This window comes from Colletes latitarsis, chromosome 10 (assembly GCF_051014445.1).
Source record: "Colletes latitarsis isolate SP2378_abdomen chromosome 10, iyColLati1, whole genome shotgun sequence".
Lineage (NCBI taxonomy): Eukaryota > Metazoa > Arthropoda > Insecta > Hymenoptera > Colletidae > Colletes > Colletes latitarsis.
In genome coordinates, this window is record NC_135143.1 from 5138233 (window position 1) to 5165660 (window position 27428).

The following is a 27428-nucleotide window of genomic DNA, read 5'->3' on the forward strand; positions in this document are numbered from 1 at the left end:
AGACTCGTATTAGCCTGAATTCCGACAATCCAGTTAGCTACCCTAACCCTGATCCAGCCTCGTCCTGAATTCAGAGTAACTGACATGAACTGGTGCACCGATAATCTAACGTTTCGGATAGGCTTCTTAAGACTGGTCGAACCAACACTTGACAGTAAAAAACTCTTAAACATCTCCGAGAAATATAGAACTACTTTGATGCTCTAAAAGAATTCGCAATCCTATTACAGCTTTTAAACTTAATGGTATTATTGAGGATCATAGATCGTGCAGCGATAACACAGCAAATCCTATTAATAAATTAAGAATCGTGGAAGAAAGAAATTGTTTCGTTTACCTATAAATACTGGTAATTCATAAAAGTAATCTTTCAAAATCTCTTAGTATTTGATAAAAATGTATGTAAGAATTAATATTTGTAAATTTGCTAAACAATGAATAGGAATATAAGAATATAATTTCCCCAGAATTATTTACACGACGCATCTTAGTGAAATATATCATAACGACACATTTTTTTTTTTTTAATTTAATGCAACGTCCCCCAAAAATAGTATTTTAAAAAATATAAGAGTTCTTCGCACAAGACAGAATTTGGTTTTATCGTGTATGCAACTTTGTTCTTACTAACGCTTAGCTGGTTAGCGTACGACTGCAACTGTGGTGCGCAGAGGGCCCGTATTTATATAGATATTGCAGGCCTCCCCGCGCACCAATCACGTCGCTTCTCGTTTGATCCTAGTTGGAGGTGTCTAATAGTCTAATCCTTATTGGACGGCAGTTGGCACCTATGACTGGAAAAACGTAAAACCAATGTTGGTCGGATCTTTAACGATTCGTATGTTTTCGTGTGTCTCGAGTATGTGTCATACAATGTTTTTATTGCTCGTATCATTGATTTTGTTACTAAAACATGTAGGAACGTTTAATTACGTGAAACGAATCAAGAAACAAACCTTTTATAATAGCTACTTCGTGTTTCTATTATTTTTACATTCTCAAAATCAAAATTGTGGTTTAAATCTGGACCACCGAAACAAGTTATAGCCAATTTATTCTTTCATTTATGTTTATTTACCAAATATTAAGCAAACTATTTACTATAGTACCATCTAATCAAACTACAATATTATATGTTGAATATGATTTTTGATAAATTGTATGATTTTTAAAATTCAAGACTTACTTTTTAAAGGAAATAAAAATGATGTAGAAATTGTAATTAATTACAATGAAATGACGATTAATTTTATATATAACTTTTTTCGGTAAGTGGTTCAACAATAATGGATATCGTTACGATGAATGCTCCGGTTGGTATGATGGGGAAAACAGTGTATCGAACGATAATAGACGGAAAAATTATAAATTCATTTCTCGATAAGATTCCCCGAATCAGAGTTGGGTCCGATAGGAAAATATGTATAAATGAAATACACGCTTGAAACTTCTATTTAAAACAAATCGTATATCATACAGTGACTCTCAAAACTGTTGCAATATGAATTAAAGATTCAATAAAAATTAGATAAACACCTTCGAAAAAGAGCAATTTTATCGAAATTTAAAGTAACATACCATACTTCGAGAAACAGAAGAAAATAAACATTTAACTAGGCTCTTAAAAGTAAGTATGGTTGATTGTATTTTAAGGTTGTAATTTTCGGTTAGTTGAAGAATAAAAATAATATTTCAATTTTTTTTGGATTATAGCTTCAATTAATATTCTATGTACAAATCAAAACATTTTGATTTTCCATTTTATTTATTTCCTTGTTTCTTCCTCTTATCTTCCAACAATCTCTATTCTATTGTAAATATTTGTTGACATCAAAACCCTGACTCCTTTAATATTCTTCCTCAAACCTGAATAAACAAATTATTGCAACAGTTTTGAGAGCCACTGTTTACATGCTTTATGGCTGCACTTTGGTCGATGTTGGTTCGCATGACAACGAAGATATCATAACGGAATGAGCGATGGAACATAAATCCCGATGTTTAGGGCGAGTAACAATACGGTTTTATGATAAATTGCGTACAGACTGGAATAACCATGGCACTATCAATCTAGCGTTATCATTCAAAAGACTAACAGCCTACGAAAAATTCGTTCTGTATCGACATTCTATGGAATTCATTTTCATTCTTGGAAAGATAATTGTAATCGTCGGTTGAAGAAAACAAAAGTACACTAAATGGAAATACAGTAAAGTGCAAAACTATACCAACAAGATACAAGGTATACCTTGTGCAAATATGGATTTAAATAGTCGAAACTTTTAACTATGGATTTTGCTTTCTCTTTGGTGTCGGATCTGAGCATTATCCAAATAAATTATCTAAAAAATAATTGTTAAGACAATGTAATATTTTATTTTGTTAAACGTTCATTTGAAATAACTACCTATGCGTTAGTTTATTTGAACGGTCAAATAATTTTTCAAATGACATTTCGTTATTTGGATTTTAAATACAATAAATTTTTATTTTCTTAAAAACTCTCTAATTGAATTGTGTCAACTACTACATCAATAATAAACAAGTGCAGTTATTCCCCATATTCCCCGTCGTTTTTTGAATCTAATAATTTTATGACTCGCTGTAACTAGAGAAAATTGGAGTAACCAAAGTATGTTTCGAAGCATCTATTATCGCGAGATTCTGGTAACTGGTTAACGAACAATGTTCAATTGCAATTGAAAATAGTCCAAATAAGGTCGTATTTGGATTTGTTTTCGTCGAGGAAACTCAGAACAATCCGTCGATAACACTCTGGCGAAGATACAGCATTGTCTCGTTGTAAGTCGTTTTTCGTGACTCGTTATAAATCGTCTCGCTATCTACTGTCTCTGTAGTTACGAAGTAAAGTGGTTTCTTTCACTATGACATTTTAAATGGACTGTGAATGGATTCGATTTGATTTAAATTCTCTGTTATTGATTCTCTTTAAATATACACGTGCAACAAAAAATATAAAAATATAAAAATTATTAAGATATAAGAAAAACTTGTTCAAAATGTTGAATTCTATAGCACAACTGAAAATTATTGAAATCGGTGAGGTGCCCTCCACTCTGAATAATTACTAATAATACTTCAAAATTAATTCAGTTATAAAATTGGAGACTTCATATGTACAAGACTAGATACTTTACTTAAATATCATTTTCTATCAATAAAAATTTATTAATTTTAAGCAATCGATATTCTTATGCGTCTAATAATGTATGTACATATCTTATAACGAGACAATGCCATAGAACGACATATATTAAAGATTTTAATTTGCATTAGATGATACCGCACCCCTACGCATGCGGAGTCGCTTTGAAGTTCGGCCATCGAGCGCGTGTAATACGAGACTCGCTCGCTCTTGGTGTATCTCGGTTATTCTGTTCATCGGACATTTCACGCGTGGGTGGGTCTCAGCCCCAGATACGAAAGGTCGATTCCTGGAACGAAATTGCGAATAAACCTGAACAGCTGAAACGCTACGATATCGGTTTATGTTTTTTAATTATCCGGGAATATCGTAAACAATTACGACTAGCGCAGAGTTTGGTAGACAGATTTATGCGAATTATTAGCAGAGTTAATTTTAATTGGCATAAATATGTTATTCTTTATTTTCGCTTTCATTATCATCATGTATCATCGAACATATCGACATTGATACGTTCTATCAGGATGAAAAATTTTCATGGGGGATTCTAGAGACCAAAATAAAACGAAAAACAGGAATACCAATTTGTTGATGAAGGCTTCGTTAAAAAGTTATTAACGTTTAAAGTTCAGCTCGTAATGAATTTTTTTCTCGATAATGCGCAAGATTTCGGGGGTATGTCTATTCACCAAAAATGATTGTAATTGACCCCTGCAATCGAAAATAATTTTTTTAGAACGACTTGAATTCTTTTTTAGAAAGTGGGTAGAATTTTGGGGGTATGTCTATTCACCAAAAATGATTGTAATTGACCCCTGCAATCGAAAATAATTTTTCCAGAACAATTTGAAATTTTCTTTTTTCGTCGAAAAATTTAGGTACCTAATCAGATTTTCGGTAAGGAATTTTTTTCTCGAAAGTGCGTAAGATTTCGGGGGTATGTGTAAGGATAAAAAATGATTGTAATTGACCCCCGCAACCGAAAATAATTTTTTTAGAATGTTTTGAAATTTTTGAATTTAATTGTTAATAACTTTTCAACGAAGCCTTCATCTACAAATTGGTATTCTTGATTTTCGTCTTATTTTGGCTTCTAGAATCCCCCATTAAAATTTTTCCCAGGGTGGCCGAACACCCTGTATAACAAGCAAGTGATATTGAAATTGCATATTAGATGGAAAATTGTATAATCAGTGCGCCAAATTATTAGGAAGAAGTGTATCTATACATGTACAGGGTGTTCTGGAGATTTTTAAGGCCAAAATAAGACGAAAATCAAAAATATAAATTTCTTGATTGAGGCTTCGTTATTAAAAAATTAAATTAATAAATTTCAAATCATTCAGGAAAAATCATTTTCGGTTTCGGGCGTCAACTACAATCATTTTTGGTGAACTAACATAATAAGTTCAGAGACGATAAGACAGATACATGATGCAGCGATACAAAGACTACAACTTTGCATTGACGCAAATGGTCACCATTTAGAACATCTTCTGTAATGTAAGAAAGTTTATTTTATTACCACATTTGACTTTGCATGGCCTTCAAGGATAGGTTGATGAAGCCCGTCTCAACACCCGCTATCACATCGCAATAAAAAAAATATAGCATTCCATTTAAAAAAATGAAGATGACCTTGAAATCTCCTCTATGCTTCCACCCGCACGAAAAACGTTTCTAAACTATTAATTACAATGTGTCCCCCTCTGTACCGTTTAAATTTTGTATGTAACATTTTTTCGTATTATTACAAATAACGGTGATATTCAAGGTGGACATAGTTATCGCCCCACCCTGTATAGTGCATTATAGATAATTACAAAGTTGGTGTTTCGTGAATAGACAGGACACAACGAACCGTTTGTTACGAAGAAGTGAAAGCACGAAATGATCGTTCTTTAACAACGTACAGAGCGTAAATAATAAAACACGACTCACCGAGCATCTTGACACCCTGAACAGGACTCAAGGGGTAAAAATCCCCATGAAGAGGGCAATGGAAACCGACCCTACGCTCCCTTCTTCTCGCCCTTCTGGTGAGCATGCACAGCAACACGCCGAGGGCTAGCATAAGGGCGCCCACCACAATGCATATCGGCCCCAAAATTCGGGAGTTCCCCGTGAACGCGATCCTAGCTGCATACGAATCCTTGTCCTCGTCCTCGCCAGGTCCGCGATAAGAGGCAGCTGCAACGAGCAAACAGACGCGATGAGAATTTTTTATTAATATGTAGTCACATTATTCAGTTTTTCGGTTGGTATAATAATTTTTAGTCCTAATATTATAAGAATTATATTAGTGAAGAATCTTTGTGGAAAACGATGTGTGTCCAAGGAAACTAATTTTTCAAGAGAAAGATAAAACATTCCCAAGTTTAGTCGCCATTTTCTCGAATTTCGAGCTATTCAATTTTGTTTAGTTCGTACCATAACTCCATTCTTTTTGAATAAAATGCTTCTTGATTTTTCCCGTTCACATCAGTGTGCAGTTTTCATTTTATAATTTATTCTTTTTTTATTTCTTTGTAATGGAAAAATTCATGCATATAAAAGTTGTAGATTTTTTTTTGAAATTCTAGAAGACGACTTATTTCTTCGATCCTCTTAACCACAGATTCATAACTCAACTATCCTGTATTGTCCTTTCGAAAATTCAGAGCTTCGGCGTTACGTTATAAATGTTTCAAAATTTAATCTTCGAGAGTGCTTGCGGTTAAATTCACGCTCTCGTGGTTCTGCGTGTAGTATCGAACTTGCCGGAGATACTGCAGCACCAAAAAAGCGAAATAACCGAGAATTCCAAGAAAAAAAAGAGAAAAAGATTTTTAATTAAATATGCAAGATGGAAACGACGACTGAACAAGCCTGTATCGTACCGTACCCACTGTACGGATATTATTGCATAAGGAAATTAAATTACACGCTACTGTAATCGCCTGTTTTTTTCATTATACAAATTATAAAACGAAAACAAACAAGAGAAATACGAAATTTAATATATTTCTTTGAAAAGGTCAACAATATTCAAATTATATACAAGAGAGGTTTACGTGTTTGATCACAAAAAGCAAACATTCTGTATTCTGATACCTCCTCAGCTAGAAATATAGATAAGTATACATAAATACATAGTAGTATTTTTATTAATAGTATAATTTTATGTTTTATATAATACTAAATAAATAGTAGTATTAAATTAAATAAACACAAAAATACAACTATTAATAAGGATACTACTATTCTTATATAGAATAATAAATAAAATTTTAATTCTTTCCATATTTTTGGAAAAACTATTTTCATTTTGTCCACTTTTCTCCAAGTAGAAAAGGGAATTTAAGAAAATTGAAACGAAATTACTTCATCTTTAGAATGCAATAATTTCTCTTTATTATTAATAAAACCTAAATGTCATTCCTTCCATCGATCCGTACATTCTGAGACCGTAAACTAACCATATTAACTGTTCCAATCATAAAACAGTATATGCCTTACTGAAAACTTAAGTGGTCGTAAATAGAGAATAATGTCACGCAACAAAGTTAGTAGTTTAAACAAATTCCCATTCTTTTAAGTCCTCTAATCGATGCAGCTTGTTCTCCCCTACAAAAAAGTATTAAGAAACTTATGCGTTAAAACTATTAATTGTTAAAACTATTAATTATATTTAATTATATTTAATTATATTTAAATTTATCTTTAAACACAAGTCTCTTGATATTTTTTTGTAGAGGAGAAAAAAATACCTTGATTGGATCATTGAAAAATATAGGGTGCAATGTGAAAAATAAACGCGGTAGAATTTTTTAGTTTCAATAATGCAAACAAATGGATGAAACTAATTCATTTATTCTACACTATTGAACTTTGCTCCACGACACGTTTCTTCGTCTATAAATTGCATTTCAAGACACCCTGTACAGTCTCGCGTAACCGAAGAACGGTATCGAGCTCGAGAGGCGGAAGAAAGTGCATGAAATCTGACTCCTCTCCAGTAAGAATATAGCGAAGAGTCACAGCAATCTGCACTTTACCTTTATTATTTTTTCGAAGGGGGCCGAGGATGCTGATTACGCCTTAGAATCACGTGGGAGAATTTTAAAGAAAGTTTCCTGCCAGTTACAGGAGAAAGTTATTCTTCGGACGATCTCTATAAGGGAAGAATCTCGAGAGAACGGCGCCATTTTAGAGACGCGTGCGTAACTCCTCGTTTTCGATTTTATTCTCCGTGAAAATCAACACGACAATGTTCCCACGCAGCTGGATGAACAATGTTCGACATAATAAAACGACCCCCTCCTTTGGAGATCGATATAAAATATGTATGAAAGAGCACCTTTACAATTTCTTCTTTTTAACTGTAACTTTATACATTTATTCCAATTGATTGTGTGTTGTTAAATTAGTCTTTACATTTTTTTAAGATATGTATCTTATATCAAAACCAAGATTTTCTACAAAATGATAGCAACCTCATAAAATAAACCAGTGTGTCAGTCCAAAATACTCACACATACCTGTAGTACCTGTACCTTTAATTTTTGTGCTATTTCAACTATGGTAACATAGTAACATGTTACCATAACAATTTTAGATAATATAATGAAAAATAAACTGTACAATTTGTATCCATTATTAATACTAACTGTTTATTATATAAATTGCTGGTCAGTAATGGGGGCAGGTGGCGGCCAATAGCGGTACAACCTGATCGATAAAGAGGGCACGAACTCGAATAAAATTTTCAGTACAATTTTCCAATAAACAGTCCAATAACACTTCAAAACTAATTAAATTATAAAACTAGAGATTTCAACGTGTTTTCTCTAAGTAAACGGTTATTAATATCAAGCAATCGATATTCTTAAGCATCGAATAATGGAGACCTTATTGAAAAATGTGAAACTGTTCGTTGCACGATTTTTAACACGGGGCAGCAAAGAAGGAGCAAATGACAGGGAACGAAAGGGAAATGAGGCCCAGGACCGGTCCCTATCAGGAGAGCCAGAGGCAAGAAAAAGAATGGCGACGAAGGAAGGACTGACCGGTTTTGATAAATCGGTTGGTAACAACGGTCCGGAACCCGTATCCGAGAAACCATGGCCAACAAGTAAACGACCAGCTGTTGCCTCTTGGTGAACAGCCGAGCCTTTCTGCCTTCGCTTTTTCTTCTGCGTCTTCTTCTTCGGTTTCGTGACATAAACGCTACATTGCCGTCGTGGAGTTCAATCACCTCGAAAAATAGTGGTTCTCAAATGGTGCAACGTAACGAGCACAGCAGAACAGACGGCTGATGCCTCGAGATAAACGTTATGGGCTTTACGTGACGAGAATTCCCATCATATTCCTTCACACGCTACGGCGAGAAATACAATTCAGACGTCGAGAAACGGTAGAAGATCATTTTCCACCCGGCTTAAGAACGGAATCTGAAATTTTCTTTTGCCTTTTCGGGGATCATTTCTTTCCTTTGAAACGAGCAGAAATTCCTAACTGATCGTTCCTTTTGGAATTTATTTATTTGCACCAGATTTACGGAAACCGTCTCAAGTTGTACTTAAAGTTACAAAATTAGTGGTTACGTTCTATGTATAAGACAAAACTATGTAAACGAAAAATTTTTGAAACATGTATGTGCACATTGCACGAAAGAACAATAAAAGAAATGGAAGATATCTAGATTCACGATGATATCGTGTATTGAATTTGGATGCGAATAGTTGTGGAAATAATTGTTAAAAAAAAAACGTAGAAAATAACTCCAGCTTAAAATTGTAAAAGGTGTTAAAAATTCAAGAAGATCAAAGGTCCATCGATTGCAACTAACAAGTAGGTGGCTTGAGATTTCTGATAGTATTTCCTAAGAATTACGAGTGACGGTAATTAAAAAAGACGGAATTCACAATGTTGGTTGAACCTTAGACCCGTGCATAATATTGTTGCAATCGATTCGCCGAACGATCTTCGACCGTTCCCTGTAAACAACATTGTCGATTATTTCGTTGTAAACATAAATCGACTCAGCAATTTCCCAGGAATCGATCTCGCTTCGTATAACTTTGTCATTTGAGTATTTACTGCCAGCTCAGATTAGAACAAGGCTTCTTATTCGGTAGAACTAATCGAATTCCACGAACACGTCAGAGGCTTCCGTTAGATCAGCAGAGAATGCTAAGCTGCGAATAGAGAGTAGTTTCCATCATCGTGGAATCCACGTTTCTTGTCTTGCACGTGTTCCCGTCAACGCAGTGTGAATTTAGTAGCTTTCCATCGGAATTACTTACTCCTTGTAATGCAATTTTACTGAATTTTTCCATACAAAGTGTCTATTTGCAAAGTTATGATCGAAATATTTCGAAAAATTTTCATAACAGAAAAATACAGAAGGCCAACTTTGTTTCTTTAAAATGAGAATGGCCATAAAAGTTAATGCGTACAGAAAGAATTGAATAATATTTTTCAATGGTTGTTGTATTTTCTATTAAGTTTAATAAAAGATTCTTCCATTTTATTTGATTAGAAGATTATGAAACATCCAACAATATTTCATTATTATTTCAGAATCAAGGAATTGCCGGAAACTAAAATCAAACGAGTTTACATTTAAATACAAATACTTTTGACTTTCTATTTTGCATAAATTGCTTTTCAAAAATCGTTCGTATTATTTAATGTAATATTCACTAACAATCCTTATTTTTTCCTGGACTAGAAAATAGAAAGTTGTTTCTAATTTGGAATTAAAGCATTTATCGACTCGAGTTAAAATGTTTCTATATTCGATACATGAATATGGAACCTGCTAATTATTCGTATATTTAAATTATTCTGTGCACGTTTTTTCTTTTGCAAATTATTGAAAAAATAATTACAACTCACAACGATAGTATCAATGTAAATATTATTTTCCTTCGAATCAATAGTATCGACACGTTTATAAATCGATGTAACCGTTAAGTGCTACATATCTCGAACCTTATAAACCTATAATTTCTTTCAGTCTGTACACTTTCTCCAAAATGGAAAGTTTCGAACGACATTTCAACCAATACATAGCAATTTCTCATTAAATTGCAATCCAGAGATACAACTTATAAAAGCTTGTTACACATGCTAACAAACAACCGTTTAAAAACTTTGGTTTATTAATAATTCAAATACTATTTTAATATCGATCTTGGACAGCTTTTTTTAATACTTTGATGAAGCGATTGTCCATAAATTACTCATATTTCTAATTATTATGCCATTTGTGATGCGCCCTTTATACATACAGAGTGTTCGGCCACCCCTGAGGAAAATTTTAATGAGACATTCTAGAGGCCAAAATAAGACGAACATCAAGAATACTAATTTGTTGATGGAGGATTCGTTAAAAAGTTATTAACATTTAAAGTTCCGTCCGTACTGAATTTTTTTCTAGAAAGTGGATAGCATTTCGGGGGTAGGTCTATTCACCAAAAATTATTGTAATTGACCCCCACAACCGAAAATAATTTTTCCAGAACAATTTGGAATTTTTTTTTCGCCAAAAAATTTAGGCACCTACCCTCTGTCGATGTTTCTTAAAAATTCGTTTTTCATTTTTAGTAAATTTGTTTGTTGCTCTACAGAAAAGTTATCTAATACTTTTTTGTAGGCACCCATGAGATCTACTTCAGAAAAAAGTTCCATTGAATTATGTTCACTATTGTAAGAGTTATGGCCATTTGAAAATTGGACCATTTTTATGGGGTTTTCTTCACTTTACGGTGTCAAGGAACAACGTTTTCAATATTGTTAGAATTTCTACATATTCTTCACTAAAATACGCGTTGTTTGCATTTTGAAAAATTAAAATCCTCCAATCCGTTCAGGAGTTATGACATTTTAAAGATTTGCATGAAATTTTAGGGAAGCATTTCTTCTGGCCTCACATTAGATTTTTGGTAAAGAATTTTTTTCTCGAAAGTGCGTAGGATTTCGGGGTATGTCCATTCACCAAAAATGCTTGTCTAAAAATTTCACACCTTTTCGAATTTTTTCTCGAAAGTGAGTAGGATTTCTGTGGTATGTGTATTCACCAAAAATGATTGTAATTGACTCCCACAACCAAAAATAATTTTTTCGGAGTGATTTGAAATTTTTTAATAACTTTTTGATGAAACCTCAATCAAGAAATTGATATTCTTGATTTTCGTCTTATTCTGGCCTCTAGAATCTTCCATTAAAATTTTTCCCAGGGGTGGTCGAACACCCTGTATATGTCATACCGTTTCAAATACTTGAGTTTGATATTTCGTTCATCAAACGTTAAAAACATTAAGTTTTCGAATACTATACGCCCATGAATGAATGCTTTTGCGTTATCGTAATATTCGTCTGGACATTTATCGGATATGTAACCGCTTTCATAATAGGATTAACAACCAGCCGAGGAACCTTTGTTCCTTATTTCATTCCAATATTAGCTGGGCAATTGCGACGAAAGACAATGGGGCGTCGATATATGTAGAATACACGTAGGCGAAACAATAAGAAGCACGATACAAACCAGTGAGTACAGCGCCGACGAGCATGAAGAGGAACCCGAATGCCGGAAGAGCAATCTGGCAGTTCGCAGCTATTACAACCCCGGCTACCATCAGGCCACCCTCAATCTTCTCCACTTTTAAGCGTGATATAGGGGTCGGACATTTTAATTTTGTACCGAGACCGCCACTCAGCGTGCCCTCCTCGCCGGCCATGGTGTTGGGCCTGAAATAATAAACGAAACAGAAACATATTTAGTCGATTCTGCTTCGCCAATAATCCACATTCCTTGTAAATCTCTTTAAAATAACCTAAACAAAAATTCTTTGTCCATTCAAACAAACTAACATATAATTATTTCAAACAACACCTAGTAAAACAAAATAATATATTATTTTAACTTTTATTTTTTAAATAATTTATTTAGATAATGCCCAAGACTGAATTATAAAATATACAGGGTGTCGCGTAGCATGCGGCACTCGCTTCAGAGATGGATTCTACATAAGAAAATAATAACGAAAGTTCATATAAACTTGTGTCCCATTTCTACGTTTTTAAATCGAAATAATAATAAATAATGTCTACAATCAATTTAAACACAATTACAAGTATATATTTTATGTTATTATATTAGTAATTGTATAATATTTTACAATCGTAAGTATACAATTATTCTCAGTGAAGCTTGCAATATTAATGCACATATTTCATGCAGTCCTCATTTTTAAACTGTGAAAATAATACATCATTTTCTACGAATAATTAAAACGCAATTAAAAGAGAAAAGATTATATGCATACATATACTATGTTTTATTTTTATTATTATCTAACATTGTCATTTTATTTTTATATACTCCAACGTTGTTCGTAAACGTGAAACGTGAACCAATGCTAATTAACAATTAACTTGCTAAAGTTATCGTATCGTTTGAATATTTTCAAAAAAAATTAATTGAACAATAGACAAATAACACTGGTTTCAATGATAAGAGAAGTATTTATAACGTATGTGCTGATATAAAAATATGTGCATTTAGTATTATTAATAATATATTTATGGTATTATTAAAAAAAAAGAAGAAAAAACTCAGGGCTCAGCCGGGATTCGAACCCGGGACCTCTCGCACCCAAAGCGAGAATCATGCCCCTAGACCACTGAGCCACTCGACTTTTTTGCTTTGTATACTTACACAACCATAAATAGTATCCAATAAGCTACATTATACACAAATATTCAATTTCTATACCTCTCTCAATTAAATAAAAAAAATAACATTTGTGTATACGTATGGAAGCAAATGCCTATAAAATATAAATGTATTTTCCTTTTCCTTTTTTAGCATTAATTACAATTTTGTAATATATTTATAAATGAAAAATTTATTTATAAAAATTACAAATACAATATTTTATTATTAGAAAACATTTATATTAGATTCTTTTATAAGAAAGAGAAAAAAAAAATTGGGCTCAGCCGGGATTTGAACCCGGGACCTCTCGCACCCAAAGCGAGAATCATACCCCTAGACCACTGAGCCACTTGTAGTCAAATAAACAAAAGTACAGTTATAACTGATGAACAATATTTCTCCATATACAAGAACATTTAATTTGTCTATTTTTTATATATTTTTGAACTACCGATATTTCACTAAATATCTTTTTACGATAAAATCTAATAATAAAAAAAAAATGGTCCATACAAAAGTTTGTTCTTTTTTCGCATAGAACAGGAGTCTGTAAATAAAAATATAAGTTCTGTTTAAAAAAACAAAGTTACCCTTCGAATAACCTTGACAGAGTTCAACAATTAAAAATAAATAAGCCAGGTATATTTCCTCCTTGACACTAATAAACTTTGGTATTTAACATTTTTGCCAGAAATGTGTCATTTTTGAGTCACTTAGAATTAAAGTTTTCAAATGAACTGTATGTATCAGATATTGTATAGTCGAGTTATAAATGCTTCGTAACAATTCTATTTTTCAGAAAAATAAATACTGAAAATAATCGTTTTCCATCGCTGCATAGTATTACAGTTGTTTCCCTAGAGCGACAGATTTATGATTTCTCCGATTTGCTAGACCTTCAACAGACTTTTCGAACGATTTCCTATGTAATTACTGCAGCAACAGACTGACCTATGACGAGCGACAAGGATAGAGCACATTAATTAGATAAGTTCTACACGCTACTGCATTCCGACCTTTCGGCAAGTCTATTACAACTTTCTCATCGTAGATTAATTAAATAACTATTGTTTTCTGTCCCCGTAATTACGAACAAATTTTTCTTCTCAATCGTGACATGATAAATGCTACCTATTATATATTTAATTTATCGACATAATTCTTTCCTGTAATGAAGTTTATAATTTAACTATTTTAGGTAAGTTGGGTAGTTTTTTAAATAAACACACGATCTTATTTATGATATAATGATAATAAGATGTTTTAGGAATTTAAGATACTAACAATCTTAAAGTAAATCAAGTTTGTTTCCCTGACGCATTATTGAAAAAAATGTATATGTAATAAATTAGAATTTATCATATGTTCACACTGTCGAAAATGTTTACGTTTCATCTGTTTTCATGACACATAACATCCCAAGCTTTGTGTTCCCACAGAAAACAACTAATTTTAAGCGATGTTTAATTAATAAATGTTTTTATACTTTACATATTGTATGTATACTATAATGTATATAGTCTATTTGTATTGATTTTACATCAAAATTGAACTTTGTATCAATATTTGTTAAGAAAAAAATTAGTAATTAGCGTACGACGCTATGCACATACATACAGGGTGTTCGGCCACATCTGGGAAAAATTTTAATGGGAGATTCTAGAGGCCAGAATAAGATGAAAATCAAGAATACCAATTTCTTGACTGCGGCTTCGTTAAAAAATTATTAAAAAATTAAATTAAAAAATTTGAAATCATTCTGGAAAAAATATTTTTGGTTGCGGGGGTCAATTACAAGCATTTTTTGTGAATAGACATACCCCAAACTCCTACGCACTTTCGAGAAAAAAATTCTTTACCGAAAATATAATTTCTGGCCAGAAATGCTTCCTCGAAATTTCATGCAAATGTTTAAAATATCATAACTTCTGAACGGATAGGAGGATTTTAATGTTTTAAAAGGCAAACGACGCGTATTTTAGTGAAGAATATCTAGAAATTCCAAGAATATTCGAAAAGTTGTTCCTTAACACCGTGAAGTGAGAAAAATCTCATAAAAATGGCCCAATCTTCAGACGACCATAACTTCTACAATAGTAAAGGTATCTCATTGAAATATAGTAGAGAAGTAAAGCTCATGAATACCTACAAAAAAGTATTAAACAACTTTTCTGTATAATGCCAACCAAATTTATTAAAAATGAAAAACAAATTTTTATGGAAAATCGACAAGGGTGCCTAAATTTTTCGGCGATAAAAAAATTATTTTCGTTTGCGGGCGTTAATTACAATCATTTTTGGTCATTAGACATACCCTCGAAATCCTACCCACAGCATACGTAAATACAAACGGAATAAATATGATAGTGCCAACAATTTTTGCAAATATCTTGAAAACTAAAACCGAATGGCAATTATTGTTCAGGTAAAAGTTGTTTGCAATCTTGCCCTCTATAACGTATTTCAAAATCATCGGAATTTTTTTTTTTTTTTTTTCAAAAAGAGTGCAAAAGCGCATTACTTTTTCACCCTCTCCCAATCTATATTCTTTATACGGATAAAATACAGCCTTTTGTAAAAAATTCGAAAAAAAAATTGAACAGATTTAAAACAAAGCTAATACTAAAACTAAAATAAATATTTACCGTTCTGCATATACATATACACCATTACCTGGTATGTTATATACATCTTTTCTCATAAGTACAAAATAAAAATCAACTTTAATCTATAAAATATCGTTGAATTTTTGCATTCCACGTGTTTCATTTAAACTTAGAAACATTTAAAGTGAACAATTTCTATTTCCTTGCTTTACGTTATTTCCACTTCAATCGTTTTTTAAACAACTTTCTCATCATACTTACGGTAAATAATGAATCGTCGGTTCTACATATGTATACATATACGCTATTACCTGGTATGTTATGTACATCTTTTCTCATAAGTACAAAATAAAAATCAACTTTAATCTATAAAATATCGTTGAATTTTTGCATTCCACGTGTTTCATTTAAACTTAGAAACATTTAAAGTGAACAATTTCTATTTCCCTGCTGTATGCTATTTCCACTTCAATCGTTTCTTAAATAACTTACTTTTTGACCTGATAAATATCACTAGTCTAGATTACATTTTTTAACATCCTCCTTTCGGTGAGTTTTACACAGTGTGTGGCAACGAATCCGGCGCCACGACGATCAACAATGTGGCATTCGCGTCGAAGAGCTTGAAAAGAGCAAGGGCGTCGGTTTTGCGCGACGGAGTTAAGCTCTCGAGCTTTGAGCTTCCGTCGCCCAATTAACGTCGACCAACCTACCCGCTCTTCATTAAGCAAGCCGGCCTCTTGCTCCGCATAATGAAAAGGGTACCTCGTTAAATTCACGTCGATGTATGAAAGGAAATAGAAAAAAGAACGAAAATCCTTGTTCATATGCTTGTATAGTTACGGGGTAAACAAACACCACACATATTTATTTTTTCTTCGTTATCAACAACCGTGTGGTTTACGGAGAGAAAATTGCCACGACTTGTTCAAATCTTCCATTTTTAATTCCTCCGTTAGAACAGCAAGTTGAACGATTTTTGAATTTTTTTGTTATATTTTTTTTAAATAATACGTTCTTTTACTCCGTTTTTAATAACTTCGATCGAATATAAAGTTACTCGAAGAGAGCTTTCGATTAAATTGAATGCCTGCTAAACTTTCGCTGATGAATAAATTATGCTTCCTACGCTACGTACAGGATGTCCAATTTTAATTTGTAAGTGCAAATCACTGGTAGATTACTGTGTAACAAAAAATAGTTTAGAGCATAATCTTATTGGAGCCGGTAATTATTAACGAACGCTGGGAAAAGGTATTCAAGAGGGAAGTCAGTTTCCTGTAAAATTATGCATTCCATCGTAACTTGTAACGATGTGAATAAAATAAACAACCCTTTGAGAACGCACGACACTGTTTCCTTCAAACGCACCGCATTAATTACTATGCAGATCAAACACGGGGATAAACATACACTCTTAACAAACTCCGATAACACGGATCCTACTAAGCTTTTAATTATGGACATCGACGCGCGATTTGATATTTATTCTGTATACCGCTTGACAAGCAGTCTCTTCAAACGCCAATCATAAAACGTGTTCTAATTAAGAGTCGGCAGCCAGAGTGTCTACAATTAAAAATACATCTCTGCAAAAATATCACACCGGTATCTATTAAATGTGTTATATTATTGAGCCGAGAACCGACGATTCAAAAAAACCTTTTTAAATTACCAAACATTACAATAAGTTGCGATGGAGTCGTTTTTAGCTAGACTATCTTGCATCGAATTTCGAGGAAAAATGAAGAAGCTTTCTATAAAATGCGTGGCTGGTGTTATATGAACATTCATACGAGGGTGGTCCCAGAAGTACCCGACCTAACACAAAAAACACAAGAAATGTGGGAACAAATATCTTTATTTTTCAACATAATCTCCTTTTAGCTGGGTACACTTTTCTGAGCGGTGTTTAATAGCTTCGATACCCTGTTTATAGCGAGAACCATCGAGCTTCTCAAAATAGCCATTAACCGCAGACTCCGCCTCTTCATTATTGGAAAATTTTTTATCATCGAGCCATTTTTTCAAGTTTGAAAGGAGAAAATAATCCGAGGGGACTAAATCTAGCGAATAGGGTGCGTGAGGGAGCAATTCGCGCTTTAACTCCTGGATTTTGGCCATCGCGATAACGGATGTGTGAACTGGTGCATTGTCTTGATGAAACAACACTTTCTATTTCACCAAATACGGCCGTTTTTTCTTGATTTTACCACTCAAACCGTTACCGTTGATTGTTTTTTCTTTTTCAAGATAATCAATGAAAATTATTCCACGCGCATCCCCAAAAACTGACGCCGTGACCTTGCCAGCAGATGGAACCGTCTTCGCCTTCTTTGGAGCTGGTTTTCCCCTTACAGTCCATTGTTTCGACTGTTCCTTCGACTCAGGTGTGAAGTGATGGACCCATGATTATGAACCGACGCAAAAACTCGGTTTTATTCCTGTGAAACATCGCCAAACACTCGATTTAAACATTCTCACGACGCTGTTTTTGTTCCATTGTGAGCAAGCGCGGCACCCATCTTGCGCATAGCTTTTTCATATCCAAATTTTCAGTCAATATGCGTTGTACAGCACTTTTTGAAATGCCTACCATGTCTGCAAACTCGCGCACTTTCAGTCGACGATTGTCCAATACCGTTGTGTGGATTTTCATCATCATTTCCGGTATGGTCACTTCACTTGGTCGACCACTGCGGTGTTCGTCTTTGCACCTCAGGCCAACAATATTTAAAGTATAGGACAATGGTTTTTATCCCCTCAACGTTCATACCCTTGACGCAAATACCTTTTAAGGAAATGTTATAGTTTTGTACATAAATCGTAAAATACTATATCTTGATCGTAAACGAATTAATTTTGATCAACTCTTATCGATCAATTAAGAGTTACCTCAAAATCAAAGTTTCATACCTAATCTTTTTTTATTATTTAATAATTTTTTTTATTATATTTTATAAATACGTGCATTTTAATATAAAGCATAGGGCAGTGGTTTTTATCCCCTCAACGTTCATACCCTTGACGCAAATACCTTTTAAAGAAATGTTATAGTTTTATAAATAAATCGTAAAATACTATACCTTGATCGTAAACGAATTAATTTTGATCAACTCTTATCGATCAATTAAGAGTTACCTCAAAATCAAAGTTTCATACTTAATCTTTTTTTATTATTTAATAATTTTTTTTATTATATTTTATAAATATGTGTATTTTAATATAAAGCTAGAAACCTGCTAAAAATTTATTTGCTAATGTACTCGTAAGCGTGGTTCGAAAGTAGTCTCCAGCATCCGACCGTTAAAGACTTAAGATTCACCGGAAACCACTTCCCCCATTTAACTGCAGGTTCCGTAGAAACTTTCGCATGAAATTGCACAACAAAAAAAGTAAACAGAATCGTCAACTGTCGCGCGTACGAGTCGAGACGAGGAACACAATGGCCCCCGATAGATGAATTGCGATCGACATGACCTCATTCTACAAATCTCGACAAGATAACCCATGTACCCTCAACTCTTGGCTCGCTCTTTGCCCCATTTACCCGGATGTGTCGATCGCCAGGGACGCGGTGGGACAAGGGGGCTAACAATTGAAGCAACAAGAACGAGTACCACTTATTCTCGTGTCGCCGCTATAAATAAGTTTCGACGACGGTGACTCAATTTATCGAAATCGTTGCTAATCTTCATCGATGCGTTGCTGTCTCTAGATCGCGAATTATAAACAACATGTTTCGTAACCGTGAGATGAATTACGACGAGATTCGGGTAGCGGGGAAAAGTTTACAGTATTTTCTGGATAAATGACGAAAATTGGCAAAAGATAAAAACTTTTTAATTCTTCGATGGGTTTCGACAAATATTTGAAAGACAAATATATACAGCAATACTTGGATAAAAAAAACACAGGACGAAAATGTCGCAGTTATGAAAGCATGATTCATTATCAGTTCTCAGGAAGACACGTGCTGAGCTATGGCGTTCAGTTTTATATTTTCCCGAATGTAGAAAAGGACAACAAATGAAGAATAGAAAATACGTAGTATTCTATTTGCAATCAAATTATTGAAAATATTTTGTTTCTTCTACTTCTTTATTTATTTTTTACGTCGTATAGATTGCTTGGTCATTATCAACCATACTGCATCATGGTCTACATTTTATGGTACATGTTGATTTTCTTTAGACAGTCTAACGTGTTTTTCATCTGATTAAAGCTGGGGTCACATCATATTTTCTACTTAACTGTTGATTTGTGTTCCATTTTATACATGGCGTTTGGTATTCAATAATTGAGTAAATGCAAATTTTATTATATTGTAACTTGAAAAAAGAAAGAATTTAAAGAACATAATGAGGAAGAATATAGGGGAATCTCAGCTAATTTGGAGCTACGTACTAGTTATTCCGTAATTATGTAATTTGAATAAAACTGTTCCACGAAATACTTACTAGGACATTTTCAAATACAATGTTGCAGCAATTAATCTGCAACAGTATCAATTTACTTTGATGTAGTTTCATGATAACGAGCCTTATGCAATTTTGTTATAATTTGTATTATCAGTTGAATCATTTTCCCATAGTTATTCAATAGTAATGAGTGTGTAAGGCTAAGGTAAATATAATTCATCACAAATGAAACAAAATACATAACCAGAAATTAAACCTGAAATGGTAATGTGGAGTATTTTAACACTTTTATCAACTAAACCTATTTTATTCACAATTAATACCGTGACCTATTATTTTGTGTGGCCATAATTCCATAAAGAAAAGACAATTATACAAAGCAGTCGTTGCTTTTTATTTTTCAATAGTATATTTTGCTCTATTAAAACATGTTTCATATATTTAATTGAATCGGATCAAATTTATTCGCTGCATGTTTATATCACTTTTAGAGAAAACGTTTCACATTTTATTTAAGTCAGAATTATACACGTATTTGAAAATTTCTTTTAAACAAATTTAGTGTGCAGTTAGAAAATAATTTTTCGGTATAGTTATACCGCGAACACAATATTGAATTGTTTCCTGCGTCAAATTGAAATCATTACGAATGCCATTTACGTAACAGCTGGAAGTTTCACTCTTTTTTAGGTTTCGTTGCGCACAACATTTAGAGCAGTGAATCGAAAATCAAAATTCCACCGATATCTTTACAATACCAAAACCAGCAATACCGAAATTAATATCTTAGTTAGGTATTTTAATCTGTATATAATTTGTTGAAATACATGCATAATCTATATACATAATATAGATGTAACGTACAATTGATAAAAAGTTGGATAGAATGTGTATTGAATATTGCAATTTTAAAATCAAGCTATTTTACGATCGTGTAATTTTAAAATCGTGTAAAAAAAAGAATACCTTATAATTTTAAAAATTATGCAATTTGACGGTAATGTACAAAAAATACCGTGTAATTTTAAAATCGTGTAAAAAAAAAAATCATGTAATTAAAAAAATCATGCAATTTTACAATCATGTAAAAAAATACACTGTAAAAGAAGGGTAAAGAATTGAATGAATTTCTGTTTATATCATGCTATATCATCTGTTATTAATTATCATCCCTTTTTAGAGAGACTATTCAAGGATCTTCAGAGAATAGAAGTATCTACAATTTTAAGGATTTTTATCCAGAAAGGGTTTCTTCTAATTTGTTCCAACCTTCCGACTTGAAGTACATCATTTGTCAAACAACTGATTCATTTGTGATTTCTAAAGATGGAGGGAGATAATTTTAATGACTTCGCAAAAAGGAGTTATTCCCGGCGTGACAACCGTGCTATTATGCTTTCTTACGCAAAAGAGCGGAAAACTAATTAACCTGAGTGCTGCTTCTTGGTAAGTCCATTGCCGTCTAAGAAAACTCGATGAACTTTGCAAAGCACGGAGGCTCCAGAAGTACTTAAAGAAAAAATCTTCCCGGTTTTCGTAAACTTCTCGAACGGCGTGAAACAAAGATGGCGGAAGAGCTGGCGTTTCTGCCTCGGTAAACCATAATTTTATGATATAATTAATCTTCCACTTTTTCTTTTGTTAATTCTGAGGAAAACAAGTCGAATTTTTTGGCGTAAAAATGTAATTACACTTTTTATAAATCACATGTAGAAACACGTTTTTAATTAAACTTCTGTAACTCCTAAAACATGGGGATTTATAACATCACATTTTTACAATAGTAGTCATCTTGTCTCTGGAGAAATAATTATGGAGAAAGTTTTTTGAAATATCAAAGTATAATTAGCTTCTGACGGATATAGAAGTATTTAATATTTCATTATGATTGTAGAAAATTATTAAACAAAACTATTTTGTGCACAATTTAATCACTGTTGTTAATGGGAACATGTTAAAAAAATAATTTGATACAATAATTAAAAATATAATTAATAATGAATATTTATATTTTAATCAATTTAAAAAATATTATAATATTTATTAGAAGTATTTGCTAAATACTATATTATGGTTTAAGATATCAATTCTTGCGTGTCTGACATCTAATGAAAAAAATACTGATATTTATAATAATTTAAAAATTACATTTCAATGTTATTTATTTGACTAATTCTTTAGAATGATTTGATATTTGTTTATTATGTTTTATATATTGTTTCCAAGTACAATGAAAGTTCTTATTATTTTTTAATAAATATTTTCTATACTTATAAGAATGACAATAGCAAACAAAATTTTTGGAAATTTTCTAATAAGCAAAAACGTTTGATGTGCAGTTTATTTAAACTCTGTTATGTATCTCTATATGTACAAAATTGTTTCCAAATGAAAAAAAAATTATTTATCCGCCCTGAAGTCGAACCCGGGGTCTAAAGCCTACAAATTCCGATTCGTTACCGCTAAGCTAAATCATTACACGATAATCATTCTAAATAGAACTGCACTTAAAAAATGATAAACTTCTTCAATTGCAAATATCTAAAAAATTATTGAATAATGGCCCATATAATCATACAGCTTTACCAATAAGGTAATCAAATGTGTCATCCTGCAAAAATTTAACTACATCGATGACCCCAAGGCCTTGTACTCTCTTTGTAAGCTAAAAAGGAAAAAAATAAGTGTCGGTTACTTTAAGAGCTATTACACGAGAATCCTCCCCTCCCCCCTTTAGTATCGATTGCAAAATTATCGGTACCAGAGTGGATTCGTCTCTCGGTCACGCAAGTGATCTCGAGACAAAGGCAGCGACACACGTCGGAAGAATAATACGTCCGGCAAAATGAATCTAACAATACGTAAAATGACCTTGCACAAAGAGTTGTGAGCACGGGCAGGTCGACGACCGGTTAGTATGGCTCGCAAGATGCGACAAGGAACGCCTTTCTACAGCCTTGACTGCAACCTCCATTACGTTTTGTTGCCAGCTTCGTCGTCACGTGTAAACGTGCATCGAATGACGTATTACTGTCGCTCTCCGACGTCGCACACGCATACTAACCTAATCTAAACCCGTTATTATGCCGACAGATATTTTTATAAACGCACGCATGTTATTAGGTTATGAGGAAAAGAAATGCAACACGCTTTTACGTCTTTTGAAAATGTCTTTGTTAAAAACGGAAGGTATATGTGTATATCTTAAACCTACTGCGTTCTTCAATTTAGGGAGAGAGCGAGAGAATTCTCTTTTGAAGACGTCATTCAGGAAAGGACATTAGTATAATTATTATAAAATTTTTCTTGTCGATAATGATTATATCAACAATAAAAAGAAATATTTCAGTCACTTTTAATCGTTATTTGTAACTAAAAACATTACTTAAAAGGATAATTGTCCTGTAATTTTTCTTTATATTGGTGGTATGTAATACGATTTCAGGTATTGAACCGGAATCACTATACTCACTTGTGGAATGATCAAATGTTCATTCAATGGCACAAGGTGAAAAAGTCGAAAATGAAATAATGGCCGATAATGAGAAAATGGCGGTTCGGAGCGACGAGTTCGCTATTATCTAATTCTTCGTCTTTTTCGACGCCGGCGTTCATGAGTGGAAGAGTCACAAAACAGAAAATTGTTACAGTCGTAACAATCATTAAACATACAATGTTCCAATATATTGTCATCTCTTAACTCATTGCTGTTAAATCTCGCAGATTGTTAAAAATATTACAGTAATTTTAAAACAGATAAAATATATAAAATATATAAAATATATATTATATTTATATTCCTGAATTATTCTAAATAGATATATTTAACCTCTTCAGACAATTTATATTGTTATTATAGTATCAATCTATATTTTTCTTCTATAAATTATAGGTTGGTATAGTGATAAAACGGACTTTAAACCAATTTCCATAATAATTTAATTTAATATTATTAAATTTAATTAATAAATTTAATAATTATAATGTTTTAAAATCTCATTCTACAACCAATGCATTATAAATTAGTTATTATATGTAAAATAGTATGTTTAAGTCGTAAAAAAATAAGTAACCCCTAAAGTGATCGCAGTTATAAGTGCATATATTGTGACGATTGATGACTCGATTACGCGAAAATTTCCGTTAAGCGTCGAACAAGGCCTTCGAGTTAAGCGAATATGTAAAGTATTAAATTCTTAATATATTATACGACGCCATGCAACTGATTAAAATTTATAAATATTCACATACACCATAACAATAAAATTTTAATATTTGCCATTCCAGTATTGTATCTTTGTAACAAAAAAATAACATTTTAGTTGTTTTACTTTCAGCAAAATTTGTTTTAAATGATCAAAATATCACTTACTTGAAATATATATTATTTTATAATTTAAAAATAACAGCATAATTCATTTTTATTTTAAACCATGCAATATATAATACTTACAAGGGGACTTTAAAATCGTGGAAATTGCTTTTGAAACGATAGCAGGTGCAAGTTATAGTATATACCTAGTATCAAAAAACCTAATAGATTTCTTCACAATAGGCTTTTGTTTTTGAGATATTTTGATTTAACGTTTGGTACGCACGTGATAAGAGAATTACTTGAAATTCTGTAGAAGAAATTTTAGCTAAGACAATAGAGCAATTAGTTATGAAGCTTTTGGTAATGTGTTCAAATCTCCATCAAGTTACTTTTTTTCATTTATTATGTATACAGAGTGTTCGGCCACTCCTGGGAAAAAATTTTAATAGAGGATTCTAGAGGCCAAAATAAGACGAAAATCAAGAATACCAATTTGTTGATTCAGGCTTCGTTAAAAAGTTATTAACAGAAAATAAATTAAATACAAAAATTTCAAATCGTTCTGGAAAAATTATTTTCGGTTGCGGGGGTCAATTACAATCATTTTTGGTGAATATACATACTTCCGAAATCCTATCCACTTTCGAGAAAAAAATTCGAGTAAGTGCTGAAAGTTTTAGATGAAAAAAAAGACTTTCGAATCGTCTTGGAAAAATTATTTTTTGTTGTAGGAGTCAATTGCAAACATTTTTGGTGAATAGACATACCCCCGAAATCCTACTCAGTTTCGAGAAAAAAATTCATTACCGAAAATATAATTTCTGGCCAGAAATGTCTGCCCGAATTTTCATGCGAATCTTTAAAACGTCATAACTTCTGAACGGATTGGACGATTTTAATGTTTAAAAAAGCAAACTACGCATATTTTGATGGAGAATATGTACAAATCGCAAAAATATTCGAAAAGTTGGTCCTTGACACCGCAAAATGAGAAAAACCCCATAAGAATGGTCCAATTTTCAAACAGCCATAACTCCCATAATTGTGAATATATTTCAATGAAACTTGTTTCTGAGGTAGAGCTCATGGGTACCTACAAAAAAGTATTAGACAACTTTTCTGTAGGGCGTCAAACAAAATTACTAAAAATGAAAAAGGAATTTTTAAGAAAAATCGACAGGGGGTAGGTGCCTAAATTTTTCGACGAAAAAAAAAATTTTTAATTAATTCTGAAAAAATTATTTTCGGTTGTGGGGTTTAATTACAATCATTTTTGATGAATAGACATATCCCCGAAATCCTACCCACTTTCTAGAAAAAAATTCGAGAAGGTGTGAAATTTTTCGACGGGAAAAAAAAATTTCAAATCGTTTTGGAAAAATTATTTTCGGTTGCGGGGGTCAATTACAATCATTTTTGGTGAATAGACATACCCCCGAAATCTTGCGCATTTTCGAGAAAAAAATTCATTACGGTCGGAACTTTAGACGTTAATAACATTTTAACATTTTATTCATCAACAAATTGGTATTCTTGATTTTCGTCTTATTTTAGTCTCTAGAATCCCCCATTAAAATTTTTTCCAGGGGTGGCCGTACACCCTGTTATACTATGACTTGCACCTGCTATCGTTATAAATCCTTAACATCGTATATTTAAAATTATACATGTTAACACCAGCCTCTTTTATGAATGTATTGAGGATGAATAGCTCGACGATGTTTGCTTTTCTGCAGATTTATGGCTGATTCAGCTAGCCATCAAGCATCTCAGGGCTAATTGTTTTATAATCGGTTTGAATGTATCAAGTAAGGCAGGCGACCCGACATCGCATTACTGAAAAAACTTGGGTCCGAAGGATCTAGCCACGGAGTGGAGAAGGCAGATAGCCTTTTGGTCAAAGGGAAAATTTTTAAGATATGTTGAACAATGAATATTGGGAAATGTTAATTAAATATATTCTTTATACTAATTTAATTTTGTATTGAATCGTTATCAGTTCAAGGTTTTAATAACGCAAAAAGATTTATACTTTCGTCCATTGAAAGGTTTCGAAATATTATATTTTCGAACTACGTTGGTTATTTAAAAAATATCACGTTACTTCGTCAATTTAAATATAGAATTCTTATTTTCAGAATTATATAATTGACATTCTAAAATGAAATAAAATAAAACAGTGTTAAATGGGTAGGATTTTCTCGACTTAATAAGTTGAAAAAAGATCTTGATCGATCTTTCCATAATTATACGTAACTGAAAGCTTTTCAGATATGTTTCTATTTCTGAAGATTCTAGACTAGAATACCCCCTTATAATGTCAATCACTAGTGACCATCATGGCAGTAGATGCATTAAAATACAAACAATCAAACTAGTTAAATTTTTATTTTTTGTGTTTTTGAAGCATAATTACGCTACTTTAATTTTCGACATTTTTAATTTTAATACCAATTATTGTAACAGTTTTGAGGATCACTGTATGTTGAATGTCCTCGCAGTTGCTATACATGTATATTTTGCTCGTTCTCCATGTTATCACATTAAATCTCTACGTCGGACGGCACACGCGACGCCCAGCCGCAGATTCGGACGGAAAGGTCGACCCCCGGAATAAAATCGCCTACCGCCCTCGTTAAAAGTCTCGGAGCGGCCTCGAATTTGCAACTTTTGTCGAGGGGCTTGCTATGTTCACGTTTCAAAAGGCAAACTGAGGACCACGGATAGAAAAGAAAAAATCCTTGGTATTTCTCAACGTCGACTCCCCTGAATTCGATTTGTATGGTCCAATGCGTCGTTCTGCACTGGCATTTAGCAACGAAACGAAGTGCCTGTCCACACGCGAACGAATGACGTGGACGGATGTCGAACTGAATTGGCGCAATGACCATAACCAGGGCCTAATACGGCAATGGATGTGCGACCTTTTCCTTGCCGTTTAAAAGAATGGAACCAAGCGGAATAGGAATACAAGGAAGCTTCGTTCAAACGTGTGAAAACCACGGGGGGTGATTGAAAAGTTACCCAAAACGAATTAAAGGCATTTAGGAAACGTTTGTGTAAAATCTTTCATTTTTAATAAAAATACGCAAGTCGCAAAGAGACTCCAAAAAACTAAACTGATGTTTTACTGATGTGAGATACATTTTTAAATTTTGTAAAGAAAACGATAACATCAAATTAAATTTCGGAGAATTTTTAAGCTCGAAGC

General features: G+C 32.7%; 1 protein-coding gene and 2 non-coding genes across 7 annotated transcripts in view; all 3 read right to left on the reverse strand.

The window, feature by feature from the left end:
• LOC143346560 (uncharacterized) overlaps nt 1–27428 on the reverse strand; it is a 110875-nt gene that overhangs the window by 57395 nt on the left and 26052 nt on the right. For all 5 annotated transcript variants that reach the window (XM_076774757.1, XM_076774755.1, XM_076774758.1 and 2 more), the window contains exons 2-3: nt 11703–11905; nt 5108–5356 (exon numbers count right to left, since the gene is read on the reverse strand). In XM_076774757.1, coding sequence (XP_076630872.1) covers nt 5108–5356; nt 11703–11905 — 452 coding nt within the window. The remainder of the gene's footprint in view (nt 1–5107; nt 5357–11702; nt 11906–27428) is intronic.
• On the reverse strand, nt 12776–12847 carry Trnap-ugg (transfer RNA proline (anticodon UGG)). The gene has a single exon. It is a non-coding gene; the product is annotated as a tRNA-Pro (tRNA).
• On the reverse strand, nt 13152–13223 carry Trnap-ugg (transfer RNA proline (anticodon UGG)). Its single transcript has one exon. It is a non-coding gene; the product is annotated as a tRNA-Pro (tRNA).